Below are 14,731 nucleotides of genomic sequence, written 5' to 3' on the forward strand. Positions count from 1 at the left end.
CTGTCAGGAAATTTCTCCTTAGTTCTAAGTTGCTTCTCTCCTTGATTAGTTTCCACCCATTGCTTCTTTTTCTACCCTCAGGTGCTTTGGAGAATAGCTTCACTTCCTCTTCTTTGTGGCAGCCCCTGAGATATTGGAACACTGCTAAATTGATACATAAAAATGTATCAATTCATAATTACAGTTGTTATAGAATATCAGGATTGGTGGAACCAGTATGCTGAGGGCTTACTCCACTATGATGCTGGGTATAAAGCATTAAACATGAAGCTGATGGAGCAAATAGCACACATGTGTATTCTGCAATCCATTGAGTTTATTATTTAGTACAAAGGGGAGCTCTTAAATTTATTTATTTATATTTATTTATTAAATTTAAATAATGCCCACTGTCAAGTGATCCTGGGCAACTGTGAAATCCAGAGATTAATAATAACTTTTAATTCAATCTACTCACAGAATTTTGATGCATAGCTCTAATAGGGACATTCAAGTTGCTGAAAGACCGACAGAGATATATTTTTTTAAAAAATGTTTTTATTAAGACAAAAAGCACAGTAAAAAACAAGACAAACATAACAATGTGTACTATTTTTACAGACTTCTGCATCGGCATGTATATTCTGCTTTTATATTTAACTCTTCTACTTTATTTTTCTATCCTTTATAATAACTTTGATAACTATTATAACCACACTTGTTACATATCACACAGAGAGATTATCTACATGAAAAGACACAAGAGAAAAAGGTGTGGGACAAAATGGATGTCTTCCAACCTACAACTACAACCTTTTCCTATCTGGCTTCTACTGTTTGGAACTGACTCATCCTTGGACTATGTCTAATCTCTTGATGTATATCATTAGAAATGCAGAAGTTTTCTGTACTTAAAAAAAGGATAAAACCAGGGTAGATATTCATTAATCAAAAATCTACAGAAATGATTGAAGTTAAGTCCCTTTATAATCAATGGAGTTTTCCTTTTCCTTTCAAGGACTGACTGGTGGAGTAGGCTTTCAACACATCTGTGCAAAGACTGTTATACAGAGAACCTGTGTGTGTGTGTGTGTGTATGTATGTATGTATGTTGTGACAGGGTTCTGAATCTCACTTTCAGGTTTTCTATCATGAAGAGCCTTGTATGCATGGACATTGGTTGCAAATTTCTGTGAGTTCATGGTCAGCTGTACTTCAAAATATTAACTACGCCTACTATCTAATGTTGCCTGAAATTATTTTTCACAGAAACTGTACTCATTGTTTAATTCATAGGTGTGCATCAGTGGTGGGTTTCAAATTTTTTACTACCGGTTCTGTGGGTGTGGCTTGGTGGACATGGCATGGCTTGGTGGACGTGGCTTGGTGGGCATGGCAGGGGAAGGATACTGTAAAATCTCCATTCCCTCCCCAATCCAGGGGAAGGTTGCTGCAAAATCCCCATTTCCTCCCAATCAGCTGGGACTTGGTAGGCAGAGAATAGAGGGGGCGGGGCCAGTCAGAATTTTTTACTATTGGTTCTCCGAACTATTCAAAATTTCCGCTACCGGTTCTCCAGAACTGGTCAGAACCTGCTGAAACCCACCTCTGGTGTGCATGTAATATAAAAGTTGGCTTTCTTTGCCCAAATGTTTGCTAAATTGTGCCCAGAATACCCAATGTAGTTCTGTAAAACTAAAACTTTTACTATGTCCTACAGAAATTGTCCAAAAGTTGCTTCTAAACAATCACAGCTGTGTGACAGAAAGGAGTAAATGTGTTAAGCATATAGAATAAATTTCAACTGAAATTAAATGATGTATGAAATTCAACTTTACTTTTTGTGTCCCTCTTTGCATTGATCCCATTTACTTTTTGTCCCTCCCCATAATAGGCAGCTAAAAGATCAGAGGTGAGTCTCATTCCAAACAAGAACAGAGCCCTCCCTAATCCTAACCCTTGGCAATAACATGTTAATCATTAGCACACAGTAAAATTTCAATTTTACCGATTCAAACCCATAACTTCTTGTTTAAATTAAATCTTTTTTTTTAAAGTTGTAAATAAGTGAACCAATGGCAAACATCCTCCTGACTTCAATTCTTCTTTTGACTTGAGATTAGGTTCCCATTGGGTAAAAGATATTATTTCACCATCAGTCCACTGTTTTAGTCTCACCATCATTTGCTTTCTGAAAAAGTCTTCCTGATATGACAATCAAAGAGATACGGTATCTTAGAAGAAAGCCTTATTTTATATTTATTCCAAACTCTTAGGATGGCACACCTAGCAAAACAATTCCAAAAATCAGCATTTATTTTAATCTTGTCATGCCATAGTAGGCGTTTCCTCCAGTTCTACTAACCTTTTATTTTTAATGGTCATCCAATCTTTCAGCCAGACCAAACAAGAAGCCTCAGAATATAATTCTAAATCTGGTAAACCCAAACCTTTTTTTTTTTAGCAACTTGCAACAATTTGTTTTTAATTTTGGGGGGTTTTTTATTCTCATTGCTATATAAACTTAGAAAAATCTGTTTGCCATTGTTTAAATGGAATATCAGTCATCAATATTGGTTATGTCTGCAATAAAAAGAAGATATTGGTAAAGCATTCATCTTAATTACAGAGATTCTTCCCAAAAAAGATAATTGCCAGTTAATCCCATCTTGGTAGATCTTTTTTTAAATATCATTCCAAATAGGTACAAAATTATTTTGAAATAGCTTAGAGTTTGCATTTGTCAGTGTCGCTCTAAGATATTTGATCTTTTTCTCCACCTTAAAAACCTGACTTCTTTATCAAGATTTCATAATCCTGAATATTTATATTCTTAACCAGAATTTTTGTTTCCTGCTTATTTATTTTGAAACCTGTTAAACCTCCAAAGTCATTTAGCTTTTTCATCAAATATTCTATACCATCGTGAAGATTCAATTCAGCTGATTTATTGCTGCCAGTCTATGCACAGAAATCTTCTCAACTAAGAGTTAGCACCTTGCTAGAATTAGATAAGGATCAACTGCAGTCAAGGGGGTTGGACTTAATTCATTTGTGGCTATGTAATGACTTTAAACTAATGCCTCTTTTTATTCTTCTCCTGGCTCTGCCAGTTCTTCTCCTACTCCTAATAATGAAATATTATTATATTCTCTTTTGTTTTGATGGAATATTTATTCCATTAATATTCCATATTATATATTTATTCTCCATCTCCATCTCCAAATCCTGTACAACTGTTCCCTCAGTCTCTTCCTGTTTTTCTGTATCTGGTGATTGAAGTTGGTCCAGAACAGATTTGTTGTCAGTATTCTTTGCTTCCTGTGTCTGTTCTAAAAGCTTGGGACCTAACTATGTGATAGATGACATATCATATGCAGACTTTCCATATGTAGAAGATTATATTTGTCACTCAGGATTGAACTGTGGAATTTTTTGTGCTCTCTGAGCTTGGTTTGCTTGCAGACATTCATTACCCGACTAGGTAAAGGTGAAGGTTCCCCTCGCACATATGTGATAGTCGTTCCCAACTCTAGGGGGCAGTGCTCATCTCCGTTTCAAAGCCGAAGAGCCAGCACTGTCCAAAGATGTCTCTGTGGTCATGTGGCCGGCATGACTAAACACCAAAGGCGCACAGAAAGCTTTTACCTTCCTACCAAAGCTGGTCCCTATTTTTCTACTTGCATTTTTTACGTGCTTTCGAACTGCTAGGTTGGCAGAAGCTGGGACAAGTAACGGGAGCTCACCCCATTGCGCAGCACTAGGTATTTGAACCGCTGAACTGCCAACCTTTCAATCGAGAAGCTCAGCGTCTTAGCCACTGAGCCACCACGTCCCTCAGACCCAGCTAGGTAATACTGCTAGGTTGGCACATTGGGGGAAAAAAAATAATACAAGGGATGCCTTAATTCAAAGAGAATGGCTGGGTAGAACCTGGTAACAGGGGAAGGAGTCCCTGTGGATTTTACTCTGCTCGTCATTGCCAACTGTAGGGTATAGAACTTGGTGGAGGAACCCTTTTTAGGTGGGAGAATATCCTGCAATTTTCTGTACTAGTTGTTGTTGTTAGTTGTGAAGTTGTGTCCGACCCATCGCGACCCCATGAACAATGATCCTCCAGGCTTTCCTGTCCTCTACCATCCCCGGAGTCCATTTAAGCTCGCGCTCAGTGACCTCGCTTTCACCTCCATCCAGCCACCTCGCTTTCTGTCGTCCCCTTCTTCTTTTGCCCTCAATCATTCCCAGCATTAGGCTCTTCTCCAGTTGGTCCTTCCTTCTCATTAGGTGGCCAAAGCATTTGAGTTTCATCTTCAGGATCTGGCCTTTTTAAAGAGCAGTCAGGGTTGATCTCCTCTAGGACTGACTGGTTTGATCACCTTGTAGTCAAAGGGACTCATAGTACTCTGTACTAGTACCTATTATGAAAGAGCCAGTGTGCTCTAATGCAATGTTTCTCAACCCTAGAAACTTTAAAATGTGTGGGCTTCAACTCCCATGCTGGCTAGAAATTCTTGAGTTGAAGTCCATTCACCTTAAATTTGCCCAGGTTGAGAAACATACAGTTTAGGAGTTGGACTAGGACTGAGCAGAGTCTGGTTCAAGTTGACCTTTGCCTACAGATGTTCCTTTGATGACTTTGGGCCAGTCATTCTCTTTCAGCCAAATTTAACTCACAGGGTTGCTATTGGAGGATTCTCTTGAACTTCCCTTCCTCTTGCTATTGTTTGTTGTCTTGAACTTCCCTCTCGTACCTACCTTCCTTCCTTCCTTCCTTCCTTCCTTCCTTCCTTCCTTCCTTCCTTCCTTCCTTCCTTCCTTCCTTCCTTCCTTCCCTCCCTCCCTCCCTCCCTCCCTCCCTCCCTCCCTCCTCTCTGACCAACAAATCCTTCATTAGTTTCATTTCTCCATAGGAAGTGCATAAGCTATTTCCAGAAGCGTTAAATCCAAAGCGTCCCAAAGTCTTATGTTACAATTGTACCATATTCATTATACATATCCAGAAGCTACAAACCTATTAGTAGTCTTCTGCAATTAACAATAGCCTGGTTCCGAGTTTGCTCCAGGGCATGACTTGCCCCTATATCCAGGGGCAGGATTATCACATTTTCTTGTTCGCCGGCGTTGTCCTTGCTGACAGGTGGACCAGTTAGACCAGCAGCTCCAGCTCCCATGAACGGCTGGATCAGCTGGATCAGGATCAGAAAGCATTTGTCTAACTTCAGAACATTCAGAACTTCAAAAATAACTCCATCTACCTTCAGAATCTCACAGTCACACAGTATACCTTAATTGTATATTGATTGGCTATTTGGGCTAACTTACTGCATAAACCTGTATCAACCAATTGTTCCCCCTCCCCTCCAAGAAACAATGATTAAACAGTACATACTTTAGTAAAGTGTGTGGACATGGTCAAAACAATAAGAGGACATTGTAAATCTATGGAAGAAAATTCTTATTTACCCTGTATAGACATTAGCTTTGTTCTAATTGCATTCAAACCAGGGGTGAAATGTAAAATCTGTTACTACCGGTTCTGTGGGCGTGGCTTGGTGGTGGTGGGATAATGTGACTGGGTGGGTGTGGCCAACTTTTTTAAAAAAAAACTTTTCAAAGCATTTTTTCTAATGCTTTGAAAAGCCTCTCTGCTGATCAGGAACTCAGCTGGGAACGTCAGAGACTTTTCAAAGCATTTTTTTACCACCTCTTTGGCCAAGAGGTTGCAGAAAAAAATGCTTTGAAAAGCCTCTGATGATCCCAGCTGAGCCGCGCGATCATCAGAGGCTTTTTTTTTTTTAACTTTTAAAAGTATTTTTTCATCGGAAGAGGTTGTAGGAAAAATGCTTTTAAAAGTAAAAAAAAAAAAAAGCCTCTGATGATCGCGCTGCTCAGCTGGGCATGGGGGGGGGGGAGGCAGGGATTTTTGCTATCGGTTCTCTGAACCACCCGCCGCCACCTGATCGCTACCGGATCGGGCGATCCGGTCTGAACTGGGAGCATTTCACCCCTGATTCAAATTCTTCTATAAACTCGATTGCAGAAAATATGACTTCAGCAACAGAATGGTCAATGCCTGGAATGCACTACCTGACTCTATGGTTTCATCTCAAAACCCCCAAAATTTTAACCTTAGACTGGCTACTGTTGACCTCACCCCATTCCTAAGAGGGCGTGCATAAGAGCACCAGAGTGCCTACCGTCCCTGTCCTAATGTTCCCTTTAATTGTATTCATTTTATGTATTCAATTCATGCTTATACTTATATATATTATCTAATACGTACTCGACAAAATAAAATAAATAAATAAATAAATAAATGTATTCATAGTTGCAATTCTACTCAGTTAAGAATAATTGGTAGCATTTTCTGATTTGTATCATAGATGGCTTTGATTTGACTGCCGCTGATTGGGTTATGGATTTTATTTAATGAAATAGTCTCTATTATTTTATTTGCTTACAATTTACGTTTTCTTATATTTTTAAATAACACAGTAGAGCTAAGAGAGCCATTAAAATATATGGTAAGTCACTGAATGACTTCTAACCTGGTATCAAATCTGAAGCAGGTATTTCACAGCCGTCTCCCTTGTAAAATGGAGTGCAGGCGCATTCACACTTTCCGTCTAGCAGCATCACCGTCCCACCATGTAGACAAGGTTTGCATTTACATACGTTGTATTCAGCCACATAATCCTCTACAGCTCTGTCCAGATTTACTTTCTTCATTCGGGAGTCTGGGATATTCAGTGGGATAAGTTCAGAAATTGGGGCCATCTGCAAAAATATTTAACCACATGTATGGGTGCATTTTTTTCAGTTTAAACCATTGCTTACCATTATTACGCAGTTCTGTGCAGAATATAGCACTTCATCCTGAGAACATCTATGCTCTACTGTAGTAATATTCACATTTCCTAAGTAAATACTCTGATTCTTAAAGATGCCGACTTTATAATATTTGCTAATTGCAGACTTGTTGCTGCTACTGCTGCATATAAATATAAAGGTTGCTGGGAAAACTAAAGTAGAGGTCCAGAGGTTTCAAAAGTCTTGCATGAGCAATAAAATGAAGCATGAATGAATGAATGAATGAATGAATGAATGAATGAATGAATGAATGAATGAATAAATGAATGAGGAAGGAGGGAGAGAGGGAGGGAGGAAGGTAGGTAGGTAGGTTCATTAGGAACTTCCAGGACTTTAGAATGTTAAGTGTTGAAAGAAAGCTGTAGCAAACCATTCGCAGAAAACCTCATGGAAAGGTTTACAGCTGGTCCTCGATTTATGACCACAACCAAGCCCCAAATCTCTGTTGCTAAGTGAGACATTTGTTAAGTGAATTTTGCCCTGTTTTACAGCCTTTCTTTCCACAGTTGTTAAGTGGATGGCTGCAATTGCTAGGTTAGTAACACAGTTGGGCTCAGTGGCTAAGACACTGAGCTTGTCGATCAGAAAGGTTGGCAGTTCGGCGGTTCGAATCCCTAGTATGGGTCTCCTGTATGAGCAGGGGGTTGGACTAGATGACCTCCAAGGTCCCTTCCAACTCTGTTACTGCTAGAAGTGTATCTGTCTTCTCCATTGACTTTGTTTGTCAGAAGGTCTCAGAAAGTCCCATAACTCCGGGACACTGCAACCATTATAAATATTTTATATAAATAAATATAAATATAAGAATTTTGATCATGTGGCCTTGGGGATGCTGCCATGGTCCTAAGTTTGAAAAACAGTCATAACAGTAGCTTTTTTCAGTGCCGTTGTAACTTTGAATGATCACTAAACAAACTGTTGTAACTCAAGGACTACCTGTATTTGACTAGAATCTTTGATTCTGAAAAACTTTTACCTTTTAAATGTTTCTTCAAGAAAGAAGAAACCTGTTCATTTATAGGTTCACATTTATTTAAAAAAAAAATCTCCAATTTATTAACAGAGGAAAATCCTCTCACCTGTTGTTTGATCACTGCAGGAGCTTGAGGTAATGTAGCAGCCCATTCAACGTACTGTTCGACATCGACTGAATTGACATTTGAAGAAAGCATTTCATTCAACTTTGTTAAAGTAGCTGTTGTCCCACCTTGAATCAGAGAGACTACATCTTGGATAATCCGGCTTTTTTCATTCGTAGAATCTGGAAGAGAGAAGAATAGGAGATGAAAAAAGAGGAAGAGTGGCTTACCAGAACAACTTCCCTGGGTGATGAAGAAAATTATCTTAATGAAGATGATATAAGTGAAAATTATTATTTTTTCACTATAACTTCGAAGAAAGGAAAATGATGGGGTTTACTATGGTTGAAAATGGAGTAACTGTGAGTTTCTACCAACTATATTTGCCCAGATTGAGGAAGTATAATCTTGTATATTTGTTGGTTGCAACTGATTTGCCGGGGTCATCTTTCAGGTGGTTTGGTATTCCCTATTCCAACTTGTATACTAGTGACTCAGTGAATAATTCAGGGATTCCTGCTTGAATCCCATGGTGCCTGAATGATCAGGCATTTTATTAGAATAGACATTTTACTTGATCGCTTTTCAATTATTTCATCACCTAGAGATATACAGATATAAATTTGCCTTTGTTGAATAATACGCCGCACACATTTAGAAAGAGGGCATGTTTGTATATGTGAGAGAAAATTCAAGATGGCAGCTTCAACTATGTGACTGAAGCCCCACTCCTTTTATGTCAATGGCAGATATCGGAATGTATCTCCAAATACTGTTCTGTTTCAGTGACTCAGACACCTAAAAACAAATGCGCGCTCAACCATTCTTGTTTACATTTTGAACTGAAAACTTCCCTTACCCAGTAGCACCTACCCAATTCAAAATCTAGTTTGGCTAGGCTATCTTATACCTTAATTCTCAAGGTAGGACACCCATATAGAAGGTTGTTCTACATGAGGGTTTCCATAGATTACACTTTTCTGTGATTATACTTCCAAAGAGACTTGACCAATTGGCTGAGATGTGGCCAGTCCCACCTCGGCACTTTTCACATGTCTGGGAGGTTGCCTCATTTCTTCAAGAGAAATATAACTTATTGTCCTTTTGATGCATTCTTCATTCTCCATTCTTCATTTTCCATACATTGCATTTGTTGAAATCTTCCTGTGCAAAAATGTCTGCCTTCTTTGCTTTCTTTTTGCAAGTCTAATATATTTTAACATTCATGAAAGTCCATTCACACAAATATATATGACATAAACATTACTACTATATCATAGCATTATATAGTGATTGGCATGCTAGTGAAATATACTGGCATTGATATATACTTTAGTATTGTTTATTACTTTATGTGATTATAGAGTACATGATTGACCTATTCCAACAATACAACTTAGTTCCAGTATGAGGGACAATGTACCAATTAAAATGCAAATTTAGGGATCAAAATGTCAGAAAAAGGAGCTGAGATACTTACTTTTTTCCAACTTTTCGTCTTTACATTTTTCATTTTTAATCTTTGCTTTGACTTCTGTGGAAAATATATTGGCCCCAAGATCTAAATTAAAGCCTAGGCATTCGTTTACATCTTTTCTGGTGATCCCTGAAAATACAGTCAGTAAAAATGATTACAGGTGGGAAGTAAATAGCATATTTACTTTGCAATGTTTTTATATCTTTTAATTAAAACATTGTTAGTTGGAAACTCTTGATTTTATATCCATTGAAGGAGGTGGCAAGTGGGAAGTGATGAAGTAAGCAATGGGTGCAGCCATAGTCAACAGTAGAAATAGAAATGTTTTTACTTTATGTCTCTTTATTTTTTAATTTTGTCATCTCTCTGTCTCTTTCTTCCCTGCCCCTTGCAACAGGTAGACAAGTAGCTCTTACTAGAGATCTGAACCAACTTCTAATATAAGGGTTCTCAAATCAGAAGTGCAGATTAACGATCTCTAGTGTGTAATTTGTCCCATCTTTTCCCCTTATCTGATGTTGTCCAGATATGTTAGAATACAATTTCCATACAGGATAAGAATTCTGAGAATTATAAACTCTGAAGTTATAAAATCTGACTCTAGGGGGCAGCAGTGATCATCTCTGTTTCTTAGCTGAGTGTCACCCAAAGACATTTCCATGGTCATGTGGCCAACATGACTATATGTTGAGGTGCACAGAACGCTGTTACCTTCCCATTGAAGTTGTACCTAATTATCTACTCACATTTGCATGCTTTTGAACTGCCAAGTTGGCAGGAGCTGGGGCAGGTAACAGGAGCTCACCCTGGCATGTGGTGCTCAGGTCTTGCACCCATCTGACAGCTTTCCAGCTGACAAGCTCAGCAACTTTAACCACTGAGCCACCACATCTTATTGAGTGTTATAACCATCACATTTCTAAGGCACCATTTTGGGGAAAGACTGATATATATATGTATGTGTCAGATGTAAATGCCTTATTCTCTAATGTGTAAATAATATATGAACGGGGTATCAGGGGTTAACTTATTCTTCACTTCTTAATGTATTCATAATTCACCACTCCCACTTATAGCTCCACCCATTGTATATATAAGGAGCCACCTACATCCTTTTCCTCGCTTCTATCTGTGAATATTCAGTGAATATAGAATGCCTATTGTAAATAAAAGGAAATATATTTAAACCTTTAACTCTTACTAATATTATTGAGTCTGATCCTGAAAATATTGCAACAAGCTGGTAGCAGAGGATGGTTAATTGACTCAATAAAAAACTTAAAAATGTCTAAGAAAGATAGGCCCAACACCAGGACCTACAGCAAAGAAATGGAAACAGAACAAGAAATAATCAACGAATCCACAAACGCAATTTCGAGAGAATCCAAAGAATACACCACTGAAGACGAAGAAATAATAGATGAAATTGATGACCAGAAGGAAATCGAAATAGAGAATAACGAACTCAGGTCAGAGATATTAAAACTATTAAAGAGCCAGAAGAATGATGAAAGCCTCATCGCGAAACTCCAAGATATGCTGAAGAACAGTGGAGCAGCGAGAGAGAAAAACATCACTAATGAAAAGTCTAAAGACCCAAAAATAGTGAGTGATATGACTGCAGAGAAAGTCATTACGAAGAAGAAAAACGGTGATCCCGCGCGAAATTTTGAATGGCAGCCATCTTGGTTTCAACAGGCCTCCAGGGTGAGCGAAGCAGAGCCAATCAAAATGCTCAATTCAAAATTTCTGGCGCGAAAAACGTTATCAAACAACGAAAATGAAAAAGAAGATTCAAACTCCTCAGAAGAATCAGAATCAGAAAGTGAAGATGATTCAACAAACTCCCAAATAAAATCAGCAATGAAAACACTTTTTGCTGCATTTGGGCCAAAACTAAAAATTAACAAACAGCTACCGAAGAAGCGAGCGAGCAAGCCGATGCCTCAAGACTTGCCCGCTCCCATCCTGACTACGAGAACGCCGACGCCCGAACCCAGAGAGCCCTGCCGGTACCGCCCTACGCCACAGACCGAAGCAAGCACCAAAGCCCTCAGGGGAAGAGGAAGAGCAGCCGCTGTCGTCAAGACTCCCAAAATCGAACCAGAGACCGATTCATCTGAAGAGGAGCAGAACGAGCGAGCCACAATGGAGAGAACCTTCCACGACGACTCCAAAGAAGAAATGGACAACGCGCATGCGCAAAACTACGCAGACGGTCCGGGAAGACATGAACTGGCGAGGAGACCATGCAGACTCGTTGCGAGCATCCCCATGCCGTTTTGCAATTTTCTACACTTGCGAGACCACGGACTACCTCAGGTTGTAAGTAATGGACACAATAATGTCGGAAATTTACCCAGTGACTTCCCAAAGCTAAGGGTTGATGGCGTTAATTTGCAAGAATGGTATCAACAGCTCCAGGTTGTCTTTATGAAGGAAAACTTATTATTTTTTATCACTAGTCCCCCAAAAAGACCTTGGACTCTAAAAGTAGATTGTTTACACCATAGAGCATTTTTCTTAATAATATCTAGTGTGTCTCCTGCAATGTATCATAGCATTAAGCCAAATCTGACTGTTTCAGAAATCATTCAATGCATGTTTAATTTGTTTCACAGTGACAGTGTAGCTACCACCACAAGGATGTCTAAAGATTTCTTTTCATCTAGGGTAAAACCAGGGGTTTCCATAAGTGAGCATTTAATATATTTAAACAAAATAAGAGCTGAGCTGCATTTGAGGGGGGAGGTGATTTCAGACCAAACAATGAAAAGTGTTATTATCAACTCACTTGATTCATCATGGGACAATTTTATGTCACATTTAGACACTATCAATCTAGGATATTTATCCATAGAAAGTTTATCCAATAAATTGATAGCAGAAGACAATTCAAGAAGGAATCGTTCTAGCAATCACACAGAACACAAACCATATAGGAAAGTAGCTTTCCAAGAAAAATATAATGAAACATTTAAATGCCACAATTGTGGATCCAGGGAACACAATAGAAGAGACTGTCCCAAAATTTCAAGAGAAAGGCATAGGTCAGAATATAGAAACAAATACAATTATAGACAGTCTTCCATAGATAGACATAGATATAGGAGCCCACCAAATTACAAAGAGAATAGAGGGGGCAGAGATAATTCAAAGGATAGAAAATCTGGCTCACTGAACGGGCTAAATAAACAAGACAACACTAACATACAGCAAAATGAGAACAATAATTGGCTTATTGATTCTGGAGCAACTAATCACACCACTAATAACAAAAATATATTGTCTTCATTTGCAGAAGATAAATTTGTAATAAAGGTAGCTAACCAAGAAAAGGTGCAAGTATTAGGTAGAGGGAATGTAACCTTGCCTGGTCTAGGAAAAATAGAGGGGGTATTGCTAATACCTGAGATACCTCATAACATACTAAGTGCTATAAAACTAAGTAGAGATTCTGACATTAACATTGTTTTTTCAAAAGGAAAAGCGATTTTGGAGAAGAATAAAATAAATATAGGCACAGTGATGATTAAAGGAGGCCTACCTTATCTGATAACTAAGGAAAAATGGTTGCATAACATTGACTCAAATATGGAAGATTGTATTGAAGTAGATGATGAAAATATTAGCAATAGTGACAATGATGAGTGTAAAACATCTCATGATCACAAAGATGCACACAATGAAAAAAAACCAAAAATAGGTAAGCCAATTCATGATGAGTGTGCTCACATCTTACATAGGAAGTTAGGACATGCCAGTTTTCCTGTAGTACAAAAAATGACTGAACATGCAGAAGGTGTTAAAATAAAAAATTGTGAAAACTATTTGGAATGCTCAGTATGTAAATCTACAAAACTAAAAACTAGCCCCAGGCCAAGAAAATCTACTAGATCAACTAACAAAATTTTTGATTTAGTACACATGGACTTAGTTGGTCCATTAACTCCATCAATCACTTATAGAAAACGTTACTTCCTGACAATAGTGGACGATTATAGCCGCTATGGGTTTGTTTATACATTAAAACACAAAGATGAAACATTTCAAAAATTTAAAGAATTTTACAAACGCATAGAAACACAACACAACATCAAAATAAAACAAATTATGACAGATAGGGGATGCGAATTCATGTCTAAAGAATTCTCCCAATGGTTAAAAGACAAAGGAATGTTACATTACACATCTAGTCCATTTTCTGCGTTCCAGAACGGGATTGCAGAGAGGAAAAATTCCACATTACAAACCATGATTAGATGCACATTGGAAGATGCTGGCTTAAGCAAACAATTCTGGTCAGACGCCTTACATTATTCAAATTACACACAAAATAGAACATGGTCCAGCATTGTAAATAAGACACCATATGAAGTGATGTATAATAGAAAACCAAAATTAGCACACATGCATATATTTGGAGTCACTGCAGACGTACACATACCTAAACAATTAAGAAGAAAGGGAGAAAACGTATCCAGAAGACTCAGATTTATGGGATATGAAACCGGTACTAAAGGGTACAGATTCATTGATAACAATAACAAATTTATAGTCTCCAGAACAGCTGTGTTCCATGAACAGGCTAACTGGTCTAAATTACATCTTAATGAAATATTTCCAAATAAATATAAAGGTACAAAATCTCATGAAGAAGGGATCATAGAAAAGCAAAATATCAACAAAAATAAGAACAAAACCAAAATTTGGACAAATAGCCAACACAAAATTAAGACAGACACATTAACAAAAAAGGAAGCAAGATATTTGCATGATAACGATAGTAAACCTGAAAAAACCATTAGAAACACCAGAAATCAAATGCCAAATAAATACAAGGATTACATAATGCATATGGATGGTGAGCCAACAACACCCAATACATATGAGGAAGTGTTAAAACTCCCTCGTGAAGAAAAGGAAAAATGGGAATTAGCGATGAAAAAAGAGATGGAAAGTTTACAAGGATTAAATGTATTTACACCTGCAATTGCACCTAAGGATAAAACAATTATTGGTACCAGGTGGATATATAAAATTAAGAACTTAGAGGGAGGCAATACTCTATACAAAGCTAGACTAGTTGCACAAGGTTATGCACAGAAATATCCGGAGGACTATACTGACACGTATTCCCCCACAGTAAGAACAGAGAGTGTCAAAACAGCTCTAGTGGTAGTATCAGCACTCAACCTTGATGTATTTCAATACGACATACAGACTGCGTATCTACACGCTAAACTAGATAAAGAAATATACGTAAGAGCACCTCACAGTCAATACACAAACAAAAATGAAATTTGGTTGTTAAACAAGAGTTTAT

At 37.9% G+C, this 14,731-nt stretch overlaps 1 protein-coding gene across 1 annotated transcript in view; it reads right to left on the bottom strand.

The window, feature by feature from the left end:
- Positions 1–2,214: 2,214 nt before the first annotated feature.
- C9 (complement C9) overlaps positions 2,215–14,731 on the bottom strand; it is a 28,584-nt gene continuing 16,067 nt past the window's right edge. The window contains exons 8-12 of the mRNA XM_034440781.3: positions 9,409–9,534; positions 7,929–8,110; positions 6,528–6,756; positions 4,991–5,165; positions 2,215–2,562 (exon numbers count right to left, since the gene is read on the bottom strand). Of these exons, the coding sequence (XP_034296672.2) occupies positions 5,011–5,165; positions 6,528–6,756; positions 7,929–8,110; positions 9,409–9,534 (692 nt within the window). The 3' untranslated portion in view covers positions 2,215–2,562; positions 4,991–5,010. The remainder of the gene's footprint in view (positions 2,563–4,990; positions 5,166–6,527; positions 6,757–7,928; positions 8,111–9,408; positions 9,535–14,731) is intronic.

The sequence above is a fragment of the Pantherophis guttatus genome, chromosome 2 (assembly GCF_059756535.1).
Source record: "Pantherophis guttatus breed Tessera chromosome 2, ASM5975653v1, whole genome shotgun sequence".
NCBI classification, from domain to species: Eukaryota; Metazoa; Chordata; class Lepidosauria; order Squamata; family Colubridae; genus Pantherophis; species Pantherophis guttatus.